The sequence below is a fragment of the Zophobas morio genome, unplaced genomic scaffold (genome assembly GCF_036711695.1).
Source record: "Zophobas morio isolate AGI-343-1 ecotype UQ-CSIRO unplaced genomic scaffold, CSIRO_AGI_Zmor_V1 ptg000021l, whole genome shotgun sequence".
In the NCBI taxonomy this organism is placed as follows: domain Eukaryota; kingdom Metazoa; phylum Arthropoda; class Insecta; order Coleoptera; family Tenebrionidae; genus Zophobas; species Zophobas morio.
This window is the reverse complement of record NW_026972126.1, coordinates 4,416,540-4,435,261: the sequence shown is the minus strand read 5'-3', so window position 1 is coordinate 4,435,261 and position 18,722 is coordinate 4,416,540. Positions and strand designations below refer to the sequence as shown.

At 34.5% G+C, this 18,722-nt stretch overlaps 1 protein-coding gene across 1 annotated transcript; it reads left to right on the top strand.

The window, feature by feature from the left end:
• Window positions 1-13,704: 13,704 nt before the first annotated feature.
• Window positions 13,705-17,748, top strand: LOC135131606 (uncharacterized protein K02A2.6-like). Its single transcript, XM_064059417.1, has one exon. It carries the CDS (start codon window positions 13,705-13,707, stop codon window positions 17,746-17,748), a length of 4,044 nt encoding a protein of 1,347 aa, XP_063915487.1.
• Window positions 17,749-18,722: the final 974 nt, after the last annotated feature.

Genomic DNA, 18,722 nt, shown 5'->3' with positions numbered 1-18,722 from the left:
ACTAATTCCCAAACCTTTCTTCCTCAAGTGTTGCATATTTTCAAGATTAATGATTGTCAAATTTAAGTGCGATAGCATAACGGGTCCGGTTAATATTCCAAAAATTTTAGTTAAAGGCTGCATTGGTGCCACCTTAATGTCATATTTTTAGTTTCCTCTTAACACCCTACTTCATGAAAATTACTTCTTGTACGTCCTGTAATAAAATTTAATGATAAAACAAATTTGAAGAATTATAGACCTATTGCTCTCCTTTGCAATTTTGCAGAGATAACTGCAGATACGTTAACTACCGTACTGTATTATCATGTTAAAAGTTTTATTATTCCGGAACAGCATGGCTTTGTAAAAAGCAGATCTACTACAACCAATTTACTAGAGTTTACACAACATGTTTCTAAAACATCAGATAATAAATCTCAAGTTAACGCGATATATATACAGATTCAAGTAAGGCATTTCATCGAATAAGCAATTGTATTTTGCTCACCGAGTTGAAGAAGTGTGGTATTTGTTATATATAGAGAGCGGAAAATATGCAGCAAAATTTCGAGAAATATGATCATATGATATGCACCAAATTTATGCAAATATGCAGTCACTTTCTTAATATATGCAGAGATATGCAGTTGCATATGCTCCAAAAATTAAAAAAAAAGCTTAATAAGCGAACTAAATTTATTTATAAAATTCAAAGACAGGTTTCCCAAGCTTACGTTTTATTACAAAAAATACATAAATCACATTTCAAAGTGTGTAGTTACATCTTACTAACACATAAATCACGTTTTTAAAGATAATATTCTTATACTAAAAAATAAATATAAATAGATTAAAAAGTAGTAGTAATCCTATTTAATTACTATTTTGGTAACAATTTTTTTTTAGATATTTTTCGAAATATTCTAATAAAAAGTTTTTCCGGTGATTCTAAAGTAAATGTATTTGTAAATAGAAAAACTGCGTACTATGTCCACAGATGTAAAAATACTTACCGGTTTAGGGCAAACACAGTTGGTTCTTGAAGAATAAGTTCAGGAAAAGATTTAATCCATAAATTAATTTGAGTTATCTTCGACATATTGATACACCTGTATCCCTTTAAATGCTTTCAATACAAACTTACGATGAAAAATAATAGTATAACGTCCCTTCGACCACCACTAAACGTACCATTAATACACTTTACTAACGAACAAAAATATTGGGAATGACCGGTATTTCCAAAAGTAATTAGGGCGCGAATTTACCTGGAAGAATGGCTTAACACCCAGTACTGTCTCCAAACTACCATAAAACCCAAACCTTTTCTAGTTATTTGAAGCTGAGGACAATATTTACAATATGATTTATAAAATTTCGTCTTTCTAGATAAATGTGGATAGAACGACAATAATTTTTTTTGCAAATTAGCACAAAAATTGATAAAAATGCAAAATATGCACCCATTCCGTGAAATATGCAGCAGAAGGTAAATATATGCAAATATGCAATTTTTTCTTACTACCTCTGGCGGCACCCGTTCAGGACCGTATTCCGTTATCAAATCAATTCAACAAATAATTTTGTTACGGGCAAAGTTCAAAAAATAGCCACAACTGAAAAAGTGCCGTTTAATAAGATTTTATGCCAAATATTCAAAAGAAAGGTTACAGAACTTTGTTAAAATTATGCTATTGTTAGCAGAATTCTACTGTTGAATAATAAAGCATTATTATTATTATTATTAGGTACTTATAAAAGTTCAGAATAATTTCTTTTGCATCTATAGACAATTGGCAACGAGTTTTGTTGTGTTAAGAGTGTTCATCCTCTACGGTTTTTTCTTGATGATCCAAGACTTGAGCAGATTCCCGGATATTTTTCCATAAAACTATACACAATAAACACAGAAACAAATAAAATTAGAAATAATTAAACACGCTTTTATATTTAATACCGACTCATAAATGCCTTTACCATAACCACTGTGTGGTATTATCTTAATCACTCATTGTCAGGGTTGCTAATGGTCTCGCCATGAGGTCCCACTTTAAGAGATCATAAAACCGGTACAAAATTTGCAAGACTACACCATGTAAATTTAGCAAATATTTATGTTTTAAAATATATGGAATGTATCGTACATTAGATATTGTCATTAAAATAAACTACTAAATATAACGAATAAGCATTGAGCACGCACTTATAGCAAGAAGAAATGTTATATTAATTTTGCTTCAGAAGCTCGTTAATGGTAAATTAGATTCCTCGATTCTTCGGAACGTAATTAGATATTGTGTTTCTAGTACAAACAGTAGAAGTCCAATGACATTTTATTATGTACTACCGAATACTTAGGATCGTTGATCGTGATAATAGTCCCATGATGAACGATTTCAGACTGGATAATAACATTTTTCTTGATTATTTATTTTTCCAAATTCTGCAACTCAAATCCATGTAGAATTGATTGTACTCATTCAGTTATGTACTTTTACTAATCTATATTATTATTACTAACAAAAAGAAATAATAAAAAACAGAGTAAGCTTTAATTATGTAACAAATTTAAGAAAATGCAGGCTGGTCTATGTGAACTGTGTAAAAATTATGATATATTAGATTTTTTTATAACCAGTGTAGATACACAGCCTGCATGTTTTTCTTAGACATGAGTTCTTGACCAAATCCCAAATAAATTCCCATCTAAAAAAAATTGCTCCAAGCTTATTTAGACAAACTTCGCTTAAATAGGTACAATCGAGCAAATCCAGTTTTTTCGAAAAATTATAAAATTTGATTTTGCAAAATTGTATTTTTTTATATTGTAATAACCACTTAAGAAAAAAAATATAGGATACCGGTCAAAGTGTAAAAAAAAACATTCACTAAGGATGCGATTCGAACCCATATGAGACACGAGAGGACGTCAACAAATCAAAAACGCGGGTACAAATTTTGCTTAGTATTTCACCCTCACGACAATCGCTCAGAAGTACAAATCAGGCTAGTTGAAATTTAAAAAATGGCAATCAGGTAACTTGCAAATTCTAGTCTCTCAATTTATCTGACAGATGCTAATATCTTAGGCGCTTAAACGATTATCTTGAAGATGGTAAAACGCTTATGATAATTTATTTTTCAACTTCTCCACCAGTGATTAAAATTTTTGTTAGGTCAGTCCGACCTAAAATGTAGTGTCTTGGTACCTATAGTTTAATGATCTACACATATTTTTACTTTACGTATGTGGAATTATGTAAAAAATATGTTGCAATTAAATTTTGCAGTTCACCTCAGAAACCCGACTTCCGGAATTATGGATTATCGTGTAATGTTAACATTTATTTATTTGTCCTCTCAGGAAGTTGTTTAAAAAAAATAATGAATACATTTTTATTCAATACTTTTTTTAATAAGGAACAAAGGATATCTCAAAAAATATATCAGCAGATTCGTTTTATTCGTTATCTTAGTGTTACATTGTACGGATCAAAATAAACACATTTTTCTTCACCAAAAAGTTAGTGGTGTTATTCGGATTACTCGGGGAGCACCGGTAAGTACTACCCTTAAAATACATTATAATTTTGAAAGTTAAGGAAATTCGTTTTTCTTGTTTTTATTTTTATTTTAATCAAAAAATTATTACAAAAATGATTCCCGAGAAGATTTTTGTATTGCCAACAAGCATATTATATTCAAGGAATAAGGATGAGGTTGTGGATGGTATGGAATCTTTTTTGAACATTCGGTCCACAACAACCCTGTAACCATTATTACTAATTTGCAAATACCGAAAAACTAAAGTTTAATTTTGTGTAAGTAATGTCAACGTGGTTAACGAAACATGTCGACAAGTTTTTATGTTTTGCGGTGTTTGCAGGGTAATAAAAGATGTAGTTGTATTTTAGTATCTTTTGATAAGTGTAAAGACAAGCTTTAACATTAGCAGTGTGAAAGACGCTGCATAATGGGTGAAAATGCCAGCGTTGGGAGGCAGAAAGAAGGGATTATGACACTGTTTATGATATTCAAAAATATATCTCAATGTAAAGGGGGTGTTGTATACTATACCGTGTGAAGGTGATGGGGATAATAAATACTGACATATGAAAAGGAATTTGGGGCGGTTGGGATAGATCAAAGTGGATAGAAAAAATAAATAAGCTTTTATTTTCGTTCCTAGCTTTACTATCAATCTTTTGCTTTCCCGCGAGGACTTACAAGCGAATTATTGTAATAGCAGAATGTTACGAACGTTACGAATGTTTAGTTTGATTTTCTTGGAGTTCGATATACCTACTTCAGTTAAAATACGGAAATCAAGTCTTTATTTCCGCCTGTTTCCAATTTTATTAGACTAAATGACAATAACCATGACAACGATTTGGAACAAGAAATTTAAGTGTAGTAGCACTCATACTCATGAAGACAATTAAACTAGTTTGTTAAAAGCTAATCCATGTTTACAATATAAACGCGAATCACATGTTTAACACCATTTACAAAATCCATTACACAAAAGACGCTCGATATCAAAATCTGACTTTCCCTTCATAAGTGAAGACAAGAGTCATCTCAATTTATACATTTTTTTCCTGTGCCTAACAAACCCGTTAACCACCTTAAAATATGCCATAATTTCAGACTGTTGACTTGCAAGCAACAAATTTCTGTGTTTTGTATAAGCAGATAAAAACTGCGATTTTACCTCTCCCAGAAATTTCGTTCTAAAAAAAAAAAATGGTCAACGTTATTTCGATAGAACTTCCCTCGCTTCTTAAGCACAATAAAATATATCCAGCATTTTCGAAAAATTATAAAATTTGGTTATGTAAATTTTATTTTTTATGAGAATCCTTATACCTAAGTTAAAATAAAGATATGCACGTAACGTTAAAATACATGTAACGAAGCGTGCTGGGTGTACGTTCCAAATGAGTTTTCCCTTAACAAAATTTTGTGATGAAGTCATCAACATTTTTGCAAAAACACGTATGTCACTTTGGATAGGTGCACTGTAAAACTAATGATAACAGTATTGCATTTTTGTAAATTTTCGGGAAAATGGAGTGAGCCGTTTCTGATTTAATCAATAAAATAAATTGACTCTTTCATTCATTTTTCTGAGTCACCCGGTATAAGAAATTTAAAAATTTTTAACGCAGTGATAAATCACAAGTTTAGACTCATCATATTTTGTATATTTTGGATAGGATTTACTCGGCAAAATGTTGAGATGACGTCATCAATATTTTGGGAGGGGACAAACGAATAAATTTTGCTTAACGATTTACTATGATTATGGTAACCTTACAATGTTTACAAGTTTTCAGAGCATTCGGTTTTACAGTTTCAAAGTTATATTACAAAATATTGTTATTCAGTTTTGATTTTTTTTCAAAAATTGTGGATGTCTGGTGAGAAAATATGAAACACACACCATAAGTGGAAGAGTATCTTATTTTATAAAACTTCAAAAAAGCTTTTAATATAAATTTTGCAGATGACGTCATTCTATTGGTGGTGGGGACGATTACCCAAATTTTAGTTAGAATTTAACCATCTACGAGGTAAACGCCAAATATTCTCGGCCTGATATATTTGCGATTGCTCGTCGGGAAATTTGTACAACTCATAAAAGACTAGAAGGTCCCCGCAGTATGTGTGTAAAATTTCAAGCCCCACTGCCCATTAGTTTTGCTACATTTGAGGAGTAACATTTGAAAAATTATGGACTCATCATGCCTGTTTAAAATTGAAAATCGAACGGCAATAAAATTCTTATCAAAAGATGGAATTGCTCTAAAGGGTATTAAGGACAGGATGGTTTTTGTGTTTGCTGAAGCTTGTCCTTCACATTTTACTAAAAAAAATGATCACAGTTATTTCGCATGGGGTAAGAAACCCTTGAAGACGAACCAATCTTCCAAAAAAATCATGGCCACAATTTTTTGGGACTGTAAAGGCATGTTGTTGATTAATTTTAAAGGATGAAATACCACTGTCAACGCTACATATTATGCTTACTTACTGCATAAATTAGGAGACCGTGTTTGGGAAAAAAGGCCGAGAAAATTAACAAGAGGCGTTCGATTGCTTCATGAAAATGCGCTCGTTCATACCGCATGTCTTTCTCAAGCTGCTATAGGGGCCTGTGACTTCGAGTAACTTGATCATCCACCCTACAGTACTGACTTAGCTTCGAACGATTATTAACTGTTCTCTAAGATAAAAAACGACTTGCAGGGAATACGTTTTGGACGGATAAAGAGGTGCAAACGGCAGTACTACATCATTTTAGTGATAAAGATTCAAATAATTTTTTTAAACGCATAGAGCTGTTAGTTGAACGTAGTTTTGAATGTATTGAAGTTAACAGAGATTATGTTGAAATATAAATATTTAATTTTTTTCCATCAGGTCTCTTTCTTTGTTAGGCCGAGAATATTTGGCGCTTACCTCGTACATGGTATTTTTAATATACATACCAAATTTGACAATAATCGGTCCAGTTGTTTCGGAGATTACTTCGAATAAAAATGGATACAGACACCAGATAGACAGACAGACAGACAGACAGGTGGAAACGGGAGACCACTTTTTCGTAATCTAGAGCTCACGTCGAGAAAAAATGAAAGTGGCAATTCGGCCGATGTACTCGATTACTATTATAAAATTTTAACGAGTGTACCCTTTTTTCAAATAACATGGGTAAAGTGACATTTGGTTGTTTTCGTTATACGTATAAGTAGTATATTTACAAAATAAAATGCGATTTCAAAATTTTGAAATTGGTCAAAATAAAGTACCTCCCCCCGCCCTGGATCCGCGGCTGTGGGGAGGTATCAATGACTTTAAGGGGACCAAGGATGGACCTGCAAGTTTTTGAACTGCATCCAATGTGAGTTTCAATGGTGTGGCAAGATTTTTGCTCAAATCACTGATAATTTTTAACAACGAAAATTTAAGCAATTCCTTCTCTTTTTTTCGGTGACTTTGTGGATTTTTCGTTTTAATTAAAACCTCTATAACCTTCTCATTTTTTGCAGTTCCCCATTTATTTATGTCAATTAAAAGGCCGTTTTTGTTTCCTGAAAGTAGAAGATTGTTGTTAGAAAATTTCAATTCTCCGTTATTGTTCTGCTAACAGAACCACATAAAAATTAAATTTCTCTACAAACTCTGTTACTCTTGTACTTTGCCAAAAGTTTAACCTGTCCACCAAATTTCGATTCCTTATTAAATGCAAACAGAAAAAAAATTATGCCACTCACTTAACCTTAACCTTCTACTCTGTCAAATATACGTCAAACGCATGGAATCTTTACAGCAGTGACCGTTAAGTGGCGCTAGTTATTATTAGTGTACTATTTTAAACGTCAAATGGAACATTTTTAACAATGAAAAATCGCAGAATGGAATGTCCATATATACACGTTAGTGTATATTGATGGAGTAGGCCATGGCATAGCTTACGCCCAGGAAGTAAGGTAGCTTTCGTAAACCACAAGTACAAGAATATATTATTTCATAAAATTTCGATAATGGTTTGGTTTTGTTTTGGAACCAGCTGACATATGTATTTAGCAATTGCGAATATAGTTGTAATATTAAAATACAGTCAAGTTACTTGAATAAGTATTCGTGAAAATGACCGAATTTTTCTGAGAAACCAACTGAAACACATTCCAGATGGTATCCGCGATCATTTGAATAATTTTATAGTTGATTCACTAATCACTTTCTGCGCATGGAGGGCAAGCTTAAATGTAATAAGTAAGTAAGTACAACGAATCAATTAATCAGCTTACTAATATTTATAACCGAACTGCTCCTAGCAACATAATAATGTATTGCTATAACTTAATAGAAAACTTAAGAACAGAACTATGAAAATTATTGAAGTTTATGTTTATGGTAATTAGTTTTCTTTCTATGTTTGACAATTCATTATGAGATGAACAAAAACTAACTTTGATCATTTATAGTCCTAGATTAATATAAAGGATCATTGTGGCAGCGGCAAATTATGAAGGACGAAAAATTGTGGATGTACATATTATCCCACTACTGTTAATTTCAAAAATTAGGTACCTGCAATAGAAGTCAAACGTCAATCTAAATTTTTCAAAATTTTACTCATGTCGACGTTGAGTTTATATTTCCGGGGCAGTTTTGTCTTGCATTATTGTGTAGGTGTACATTGTGTAAATATATATTGCCTTTGGTTGTCGAGAAAAAGAATTTTATCTCAGAAACTTACTTAATTAATTTTTTCTTCTACATAGTTCCATTGTTTCAAAGTAACTTGTCGCTCAAACTACGACGGAATAGACCTTTGCTCCAGTTGTTATCAGTTGTACATCAAGTGGTTTGAAAAAGGATAATGGTTGCGAAATAGGATTTCTCAGGCTATACCACTTCGTCTTCGACTTCTCTAGCGTAAGTAACGACGAAGAGTAAGATTTCGATGAATATGATTCAAGCTATTTCTGTTCTTTTAGAACCTTTGGATTTTTGATAAAAAATAGATTCAGAATCCAATTTTGTCAAGTCAAAACGAGTTTTTCTTGATAAGTTCCGTTTTGTATCTAAATCACTTTTTACAAGGATTATGCTAAAAATAGCAAGAAAAGAAAGCTCGCTTCAAACGAGATCTCTCTACTAAGTTCCTTGTCGTTAATTCAACTTTTTGATGTGATTCACTAAATTTACAATTGCTTCTCTGCATGTACACCTAAGGAGATGGGCTACTTTGCGGAATAAAATAAAAAGGTAGTCTTATTGACAAAAGTTTTTCTGTCACAAAGTGAGCTGTCAGCGCTGACGTTTGTTCGAGCTTGTCAAAAAATTACGATGTAAACTTAATTTATTAAGATTTTTCATAGTACAACTCAAGATTCGTTGTCAAATTTGTAACCTTCTAAAATAAGATATATTTACTATCAAAATTTCATTAACTGCCGATAAAGGATATGATGAAAACAAGAAACTGAAACACACTGATGAATCTCGACAAGGTGTTTAAAAATGTTGATGTAATCTATGCTTTATTGTCACTTTGACACTTGAATTTTAAAAGATTTGTCACTTCGCATTCTGGGTCAGCAGTGCCAAAAACGACAGAACTAAAAAAAGAATACTATAATACGTAAAGGTGTTCCACACTTTGTAACACTGACATGACATAGACGTCCAAGACTTTCTGGCCACGACTGTATCTCTATTATTGATCAAATCGATTTCGAATGAAAGAAAAGAACTTCTAGTTACAAGGAAATATTTCAGAAATTTATGATACTTGAACACATTACTAAAAATGATTTCCTGACAATGAAATTCTAGAATATGTAAAATCTCTGAAACAGTTATAACAAAGAGCACGACGATTCTTTAATTCCTGAACGCTTATACAGAGTCATCAAAATTGATTGAGAGAGTTGGTAAACCTGAACTTGAATAATTTGGTTTATTAAGTTGTATAAAAATATTAGCTGTCAGATTTGAAGTTTCAAATTTCAAATTTCAAAACTCAGTGGCGTCTTTTTTCGACTTTTTTTTTGGTAAAAACATTAGTTGTCAGATTTGAAGTTTCTAATTTTTGTCACGCCACTGAATTCATTGCCATATAACCTTAAACAAATCTGTCATAAAGTTGACAAACATCACGACAAAAACAGGGGGTACCAACTCTCTCAATCAATTTTGATGACCCTGTAGGTCTGTGTGACAATGAAAAATCCAAATCCAGGGCGAATTTAATTGGTACTAAAAATCTATGAAAATGAAAACTGAAAAATTTTGCTGCTTTGTACACTGAAAAACCAGTCCAGACAATCAATTTTAAGAATAATTGTTATCGCCATGACTGTCAAAATTTGCGTCCTAGAAATCTCGTTGAAAGTGTTGATGTGTTGATTAAAGATAATAAATGTATCTAAAAATAATTCCTTTTAGTTAGGTTTCATAAGGTAATATTCAGTGTTTTTGAGCATATTCTTTAAAAAGCTCAAAAAAAATATGGAAGGAGGCGACAAAATAGTTTGGGCTTATAGTGGCAGCTCATGTTAATCCGGTCCTGCTCGTTCAACATTAAAGACGTCGTGAACAATCAGTTTCCAAACTTAGCAAATTTGCACATCAAATAAATCTGTATGCTCTTAACAAAAAAAAATGTTTTAAGACATTTATAGATTCTTTAAAAAACTAAAACAAAATTTTAAATATTTTTATATTCTGAAACCCGGAAAATGCAGCAAAACATATACGTAATTTTAAAAATATGAAAATTCTCGAAAATTCAAAATTTAACACTATTAGTATAATAAAACTTTTTGATAAATTATACAAGATTTATCGTAACTTAGACTTCTTCTATATAAAAATAAAAGTAACCTAACATTCACAGTTTAGTACTGAGAGAGCAGTAAAAAACACGATCAAAGACAGCCTTGGATTTTTGAACGTTTGCATTTGATCAAAGCATTTTCAACTTAAACTTTCAAACTGAGGTAATCTGACAAGACGAAAATTTTATGAAAGACAAATTTTCAAAGTTTCATGACTATCTTTGTTCGTGTTTTTTGTTGCTCCCTCGGTAGCATCTCGAACATGTTTTTAATTTGTCATCAAACTCATTACTACGTAGCATTACTTGGTTGTAACACCCGTTGCGACAGAAATATTATCTAAATGCCAGTTTCCGACTCAGTAGTTAGTAGGTCTTTTATTAATAATACATAAAATGGTAAAATTTATTTATAATTTTTTTACAGATAGTCCAAAACTTAAAGATGACATCATCAACTTTTTGTAGAGGATGAACAAGCAAATTTTGGTTAGCATGTTTCCATTTTAAAAAGAATAGTGAAGTACTCTTTCGTAATAATCGGTAGCGATAAGTGACTCAACTACAATACTTCCCTTACTAGTTATGGCTCAGGAAGTAATAAATTGAAAATATTAATAACAACAGCCCTCAGTGGTAGAATGTAGTCGTGAAACTAGCGAAAAGAAAAAAAGAAAAACCAAAACGTATCGTCGCTGTCGATCTTTTTGTACCAGTCAAGCGACACTAAACTAAACAAAATTATGAAGACAGTAGTACAAAGAAAAACAATATATTACATTTGTTAAACAAGTGCCTGAATGACCAACCATTCATTAATCATTGACAGTGGCGATTCGTTCATGAATGAATGAACTGTGTGCTAGTATCCTTGAGGGTTAGAAAAAAAATTTATGGAACAAGTTTCACAAACCTCATTTCTGTATCTGTTAATTTATAGAGATTAGTTTTAAAACGTCTCACCGAGCCATAAAACATCTAATAACAGACTAAAATCTAATCAACGCTTCCACAAACTGTTACCATTTTCGGTGCCATCAGGTTCACCCATGCACGCTAATTAACTTCCAGGAGCCATCCACACGCTTAAAATAATTAGAGGCCGACAAACAGAGGAAACGATCACAAAACGAATCGAACGGACTGTAGTTATAATTTTTTTCGACTTTCTCACGGTAGTCGCTCGGATGCTGTAAAAATCCATCATCTTCAAGCAAACGAGTCACGAAACACTTGAAAATAATTAAGGTGCAACAAAAATGCACGGATCTTATGAGAAATGCGCACGATGAAAATGGCTGCTGATTTTTGCCCATAAACGAGAAAATTGCTCCATAATCAGATCAAATCCTGGATGTGGTGGTCTCAATTCAAAACGTGAACAAGAAAAAAAGGGATGGACTGAGTTGGCCAACACAGGAAGGTGAGACTGATTAATTTGCTGCAAAACCTCGCGGTCAACGTATCATTACAGTTGTAAAATCGTGAAATCGAATGATCCGGCGCGTTCTCACGATATCGAAATCATAACTTCTTCCGCTTTAAATAAGCAATTAACGTGTGCATGGCTAATAAATGGTCAAAGCTGTTAACGAGACATTTGCAAATTCAGTGTTTTCTGTTAATTAAGCATTTAAGCTTCCTCGAGGTACAATATTTACACCGTATTATCATCAATTACCCAGGCATTTAAAATACTTGAAAGTGCTTGCAGAAATTTCTGAAATGGTGGTGCTCTTAAAAAACGAACACTGCATGTTTTTACTGTCCTGTTTATTGTAAATATTTTGATCACTACATGAGCCATAAAAAGCATTGAATTAGCTGTGATTTGTTGCTACTAAAATGGTAATACTGTAGCTCTCTTTTTACTCGTATTTTCTCCTTGTCTCACGGCTTGTAAAAATCGAAAATATTGTTCCCGTTTCTGTCTGTATGTTGGCTACTGTTTATATACTATTTTGCCGATTATATTAGATAGACTAATTGCTATGAAATTTTAAGTGTGCTTTATGATTATTATTTATCATCATGTAAATCTTCACCAAAAACTTGATGGTGAGAATTTCGTTAGCCTTCGTTAGTTTCTGTTAAAAACTACATAATATTGGGTTTTTTGCAAATATTAATAAAAGATCAGCTAACATTCATGACTGTAAACAGCGGATTTTAGGATAAAAAAAAGCCAAACTAGGACCTAAAACCGGCAAACGGGGGGTTTAGGCCCGAAAATGGGGCTTTAGGCACGTTTTAGAAAAAATGGTTTTCTTTGAAATCTTATTTATTTTATTAAAATCTCCCAACATCACACGATGTTAAAGGAGAACATTTAAAACTAGAAATTTCAGTGGGTCTCATTTTTAAATCTTTTTCTACATTTTCGCATTGTAATGTTTTGCTGACAAGTTTAAGCTCTTGGTACCCGGTATTTTTTTGTAAAGTATCTTGCAGTTTTTTAAATGCCATTTCACCTACTCTCCCTGGGATAAAATCCAGTCGTTTATACAATTGTTCTACTAAATCTATGGACTGACTTAAGGTCAGCTCAAAGGTTTCTAATCTAGTTATACTTGTTTTATAAGAGGGTTTTGCATATGCGAGGGAGTTGGTGAACAGGTGTCAAAGGAGCGTATTGTGTGGGTGCATCGTGTTTTGTAGGACAGTAAGTACGGATGCGATGCAAGTGTTGATGGGAGAGTTACCGTGGGATTTGGAATTTTTGAGGAGAGGAGTGATGTTTAGGGCGAAAATGGGAGTGAATCTAGGAGAATTGGGATGGCTACAGATTAGGCTGGAAGAAGGAGCGAAAAGAGTAGAGTTCCGAGTGTGATGTTCGCGAGTGAGAATGTTTGGTCGACACTGTGGAGTCAAATTCCATAATAACCTAAAATGTTCCACTTAATTTAAAATTACACAACAAAATTATGAATAGCAACGAACCTTTTTTATATCGTTAAAATGATCGCAATAATATATTGCCGCTTCAATCCATGAACACCATTTTGTCAGAACAGGTTCTGGAGGCAGTGGACAATCCGGTAAGGCTTCCCGGAAGGCTTGGATCCTAATATGAGCTTTAAGAAATGTGTGGTGTAGGTAGTTGCATAGGTGTGGGCGCACGCAGTGCAGAGCATGTGCTACAGTAAAGAGCAATGATGGCCGTCGAATAGAGCGTTAAGTTAGAGAAGTTGTGTTTCTTTATTTGTATATAATCGCGGGTATTAAATAAGGCAAGGAAACTATGGAGTTTTATTTAAGAAACACTACAGTGGCGACGAGGAAAATTATGGACAGATCGGCGTAAGTTAAAGAGAGAGTGAAAAAGCGGTGGCCACGTGGCAGTTAAGCGTTGGAAGAAAAAAAACAAGATGGGCGGCGAAGATACGAAATCAAGTGAGGCAAGATTTACGAATGTGGGTCATCTGAGGCAGTTTGCAATCAATTCAGACTGGAAGATTTTTTATACTCAGTTGACGCAATATTTTGTGGTGAACAACATCACAGACGACAAAATTCAACAAGCTCTACTGATCAATTGTTGCACCGAAGAATCATACAAGTTGCTGGAGAATCTATGTGTTCCAGAAGATCCAACGAAGAAAACATTCAGGGAGTTAATTACACTGTTTGACAAGCATTTTGTCCCCCCCAAGTTACATTTCCCAGAGAGGTATAAGTTTTATCATGCAGTGCGAGGGCGAGACGAAGAGATAGTCGAGTGGGCGTCCCGAATCCGACATTTGGCGTCGAAGTGCAAGTTCGGGGCGGAACTACAAGTGGTACTGAGAGATCGCTTTATCATGGGGCTTGGCGAAGGAGTTATTTTAGATCGCTTATTGGAGGAAGATGTGAGTAACCTCACGTTGCAGCAAAGTGTCGATATTGCGGCTAGTAAGGAGGCGTCGAGGCACCGTTATGTATTGGACTCAGAAAGGTCCCGGAAGAAGGAAGAGGCGGAAATGTTCCAGTTGTCTCATCAAAAAAGTTGGAGAGAGTCACAAGGCCAGGGAAGAGAGTCAAAAAGTTTAAGAAGAGGCAACGGTCGTGTGACAGGAAAGGCGGAATTTGGGGCTACTTCCCAGCTAGCAGCCAAGTCAGGATCGCAGTTATGGTGTAAGGTTTGCGGTAAAAAGGGACACCATGTCAGTAAGTGTCGTTATCAGAATTACATATGTCATATTTGTGGAATTCGAGGTCATTTAGCAGCGGTTTGCTCAAGTTCAAAGAAAGGTGGCAGGTCAAGTCATAATTTTTTGTCGACGGAGGCAGAAGAAACCATGTTCAGGGTGCAGACGAACGAGGTCAGGTACGCGCCAATTCAGGTAGAAGTCGAAGTTGGTGAGGACAAGTTAAGGTTTGAATTTGACAGTGGTGCATCTGTGTCGGTAATTTCTGAAAAGTTTTGGAGTGAACATTTTTGTAATTTAGCATTAAGGTCAGACGGTAAATGGTTGTCCAATTATAATGGACAGAAAATTGTACCATTAGGTTATGTCGAAGTAGAAATTAAGTTTAAAGATTTGCGCCATAAGTTGAAGTTGTATGTCATTAGAAACGGAGGTCCACCTTTACTAGGTCGAGATTTTTATTACAAATTTAATCTGGAATTTTTAAATAAAATTGAGTCCGCAAATAATAATAATGGGAGCGTCGCGGAATTGTTAGGGCAATTTCCGACAGTTTTTTCAGATCAGTTAGGGTTGTTCAATAGGAGCACCATACGGTTAAATATTTCAGAAAAGGCTCAGCCTAAATTTTATAAACCTAGGCCGTTACCGTTTGCAATTAAAGACAAGGTGGAGCTAGAACTGGAGCGGTTAGTTAAGTTGGGAATTTTACAACCGGTTAATTTTAGTCATTGGGGAACGCCTATCGTTCCGATCATTAAAAAAGATGGCACCGTACGGATATGTGCTGATTATAAAATCACAGCAAATTTAGCGGTAGAGGCGGATTTGTTTCCTTTACCTAGGATTGAGGAAATTTTTGCAAAATTGAAAGGAGAAACCTTCACGAAGTTAGATCTTTCACGAGCTTATCAGCAAATAGGGTTAGATGAACAGTCAAGAGAAATTACGACAATTTCGACGCATAAGGGGTTATTTCAGTACACGCGCTTACCGTGCGGGCTAGCATGTGCACCATCTAAGTTTCAAAGAATAATGGAGACGATTTTACAAGGGTTCGATGGGGTGTGTTGTTTTCTCGATGATATTTTGATTACGGGAAAGAATTTTAGCCAGCATGTAGAGCGAGTGCACGCGGTGTTGACTAGATTACAACATTGCGGGTTAACCATTGAATTTTCGAAATGTGCATTTTTCCAAGATAGGGTAACGTATTTAGGATACGTAATTGACAAGACTGGGTTACATCCTTGTGAGGATAAGGTGAGAGATGTCAAGAACACTCCACGACCGCAGAATGTTAAGCAAGTGAAAGCTTTTTTAGGGTTGGTAAATTATTACAATAAATTTATACCTAATAATGCGAGTCTGTTGCACCCATTATATGAATTGCTCAAGAAGGATTCACAGTTTGTGTGGTCGGAGCATTGCGAACGAGCTTTCGTGCAAGTAAAAGAAATATTGACATCAGATCGAGTGTTAGCGCATTATGATGCGACATTGCCAATAGTTTTAACGACTGATGCATCAGAGCATGGGGTTGCAGCTATTATTTCGCATGTAGTAAATAATGTCGAATATCCAATAGCGTTCGCTTCTCGAACGTTATCGTGCGCGCAAAGGAAATACAGTCAGTTAGAGAAGGAGGCTTTAGCAATTATATTCGGTGTTACTAAGTTTCATCAATATCTTTTTGGTCATAAGTTTATTTTACAGACAGATCATAAGCCTTTGGTTACAATTTTTGGTCCTAAACGAGGTTTACCAGTTTTAGCGGCGAATCGTTTACAGCGTTGGGCGTTAATATTAGCGAATTATGAGTACGATATTAGGTTTATCAAGTCAATGGATAATAATGCCGATGCGTTGTCGCGGTTACCAGTAGCAGACGAGTTTACGGAACCAGCTGCTGACTATACTTATTTTAATTATATTTTTTCTAACTCAGACCTACCCATCGACAGTGCTTGTATCGCGTCGGAGACTGTGAAGGACAAGGCATTAAGTAAGGTGTTGAAATATATTCAAAAAGGGTGGCCGAAACGTATAACCAAGGAGTTAAAGGGGTACGAACAGTACAAGAATAATCTCACCGTAGAAGGGAATTGTATTTTGTTTGGTTATAGAGTCGTGATTCCAAAAGCGTTGCGGCATAATATTCTTCAGGAGCTACATAGATCCCATATGGGAATTGTGAAAACAAAAAGTTTAGCACGTTCGTACGTGTGGTGGCCTAATATGAGCACGCAAATAGAAAATTTTATTGCAAATTGTCCAAATTGTTTAAAGTTGCGGGAGGCTCCCGGTTTAAGTAAACTAATGCCATGGTCAATTCCAGATTCAGTTTGGGAACGGATACATATAGATTTTTTAGGGCCGATTTTCAATAAACAAATTTTAATTGTGGTGGATGCCTACAGTAAATGGACAGAAGCGTTTGTTATGACAAACATCTCAACTCAAGCAACCATTAATGTTTTGCGAAGTTTGTTTGCGAGGTTTGGGTTTCCCAAAACCATTGTGTCGGATAATGGCAGAGCTTTTACATCGGAAGAATTTGAAAATTTTTTGCGAGTTAATGGTATCCGATTTAAAAGATCAGCTCCATATCACCCCGCTACGAATGGTCAAGCAGAGAATTCTGTTAAAACGGTCAAGAGGGCGTTATACAAATGTTTAAAAGATGACAATCTTGCAAATTTTAATTTAGCGTTAAACAAATTCCTTTTGGATTATAGAAATACGGTTCATTGTATGACTGGTCAATCACCAGCAATGTTAATGTTAGGTAGGAATCTAAGATGTAGACTAGATTTGTTACGACCCGACACCAGGGCCGTAGATGTTTGTAAGGCAGGCTTGCAGCAAACGTGGCGTAAAAAGCAAGCTCAGGCAGTTAAACATTATAAAGGTAAGCGATCCCAACAATTTCATGTAAATGATACTGTCCTAGCACGTGATTATCGCCACGCCAAGCCAGCTTGGTGTGCAGGCAGCATTGTCAAGGTGTTAGGGCCGCGCACCTATTTAGTAGAAATAACGGAAGGTTATGTGTGGAAACGACATATAAATCAGCTGTTAGTCAATAGGGCACTACGGAATGTACAAGATAAGAACGTAGATATTGAGGATAAGAACTATGTAGAGGATAGGAAAATTCTGTTAGATTGTAAGATTGATCAGGACGTGCAGGATAATCAAACAGAGTTGTCAAAAGAAAGCTCTTTAGTCACAAAGCTGAGACGGCGTAGTCAATTGAAACCACCAGACCGTTTCCGATACTAAGGAGATTTCTTATATTTTTTTTTAAGGGGAGAGTAGTGTGGTGTAGGTAGTTGCATAGGTGTGGGCGCACGCAGTGCAGAGCATGTGCTACAGTAAAGAGCAATGATGGCCGTCGAATAGAGCGTTAAGTTAGAGAAGTTGTGTTTCTTTATTTGTATATAATCGCGGGTATTAAATAAGGCAAGGAAACTATGGAGTTTTATTTAAGAAACACTACAAAATGCTTGACATCTTCATATAGATTCCGGATGACTTCAACTACTAAACTTAAGGCGTAAGCCAAACATTTGCATGAATTAAGTTGGGATAAAATATTTCCATATGTTTGTCACATTTAACTATGTATCTAGCGCCGTCTGTTAGTAGCTGTTTTAATTTTTCGTATTTGATTCCCGTTGGCCATAATATTGTATTATTATAATTCAATTAATATTGTCATTTCAGATCTCCAAATTTAAGTTCGGCTTACATCAGAGAATACTTTACCACATACCGAAGTTGCAATTTTCCTATAATTGTGGAAAAATGTTGACGAAATTTTGCAACCATGCATTGGTAAATCTAACCAATCTGACTGACGTTACTAAGATACAATCGAACATTACTGCAAGTCGAAGTTAATTTAAATCGATTCAGAAGCCAGTAAATGTGGTGTACCAGCTGCCTCTGCAGATAATTTTCCCCCTACAATGTTTGCAACGTATTGCCCATTGGAATTTGTAGTCTTATCGACTGCTATCCAAATATCGTGAACCCCAATCTAACTTTATTAATCACCTATAAAAGTACAATGTAAAATAACTAAATAAATAAAATTGCAACAATTAGGATGTTCCCAATCTTTAGTTTCTATGCAATCACACAATATTTCCGTCATTGTAAACTTGGGACAAGTAATTCTTTCTTAAAGTTGCTTCCTCAGGAATATTATTTTTTCAGTTTCTCTCCAAAAAACAGCGCAATGTTTTGTTGTT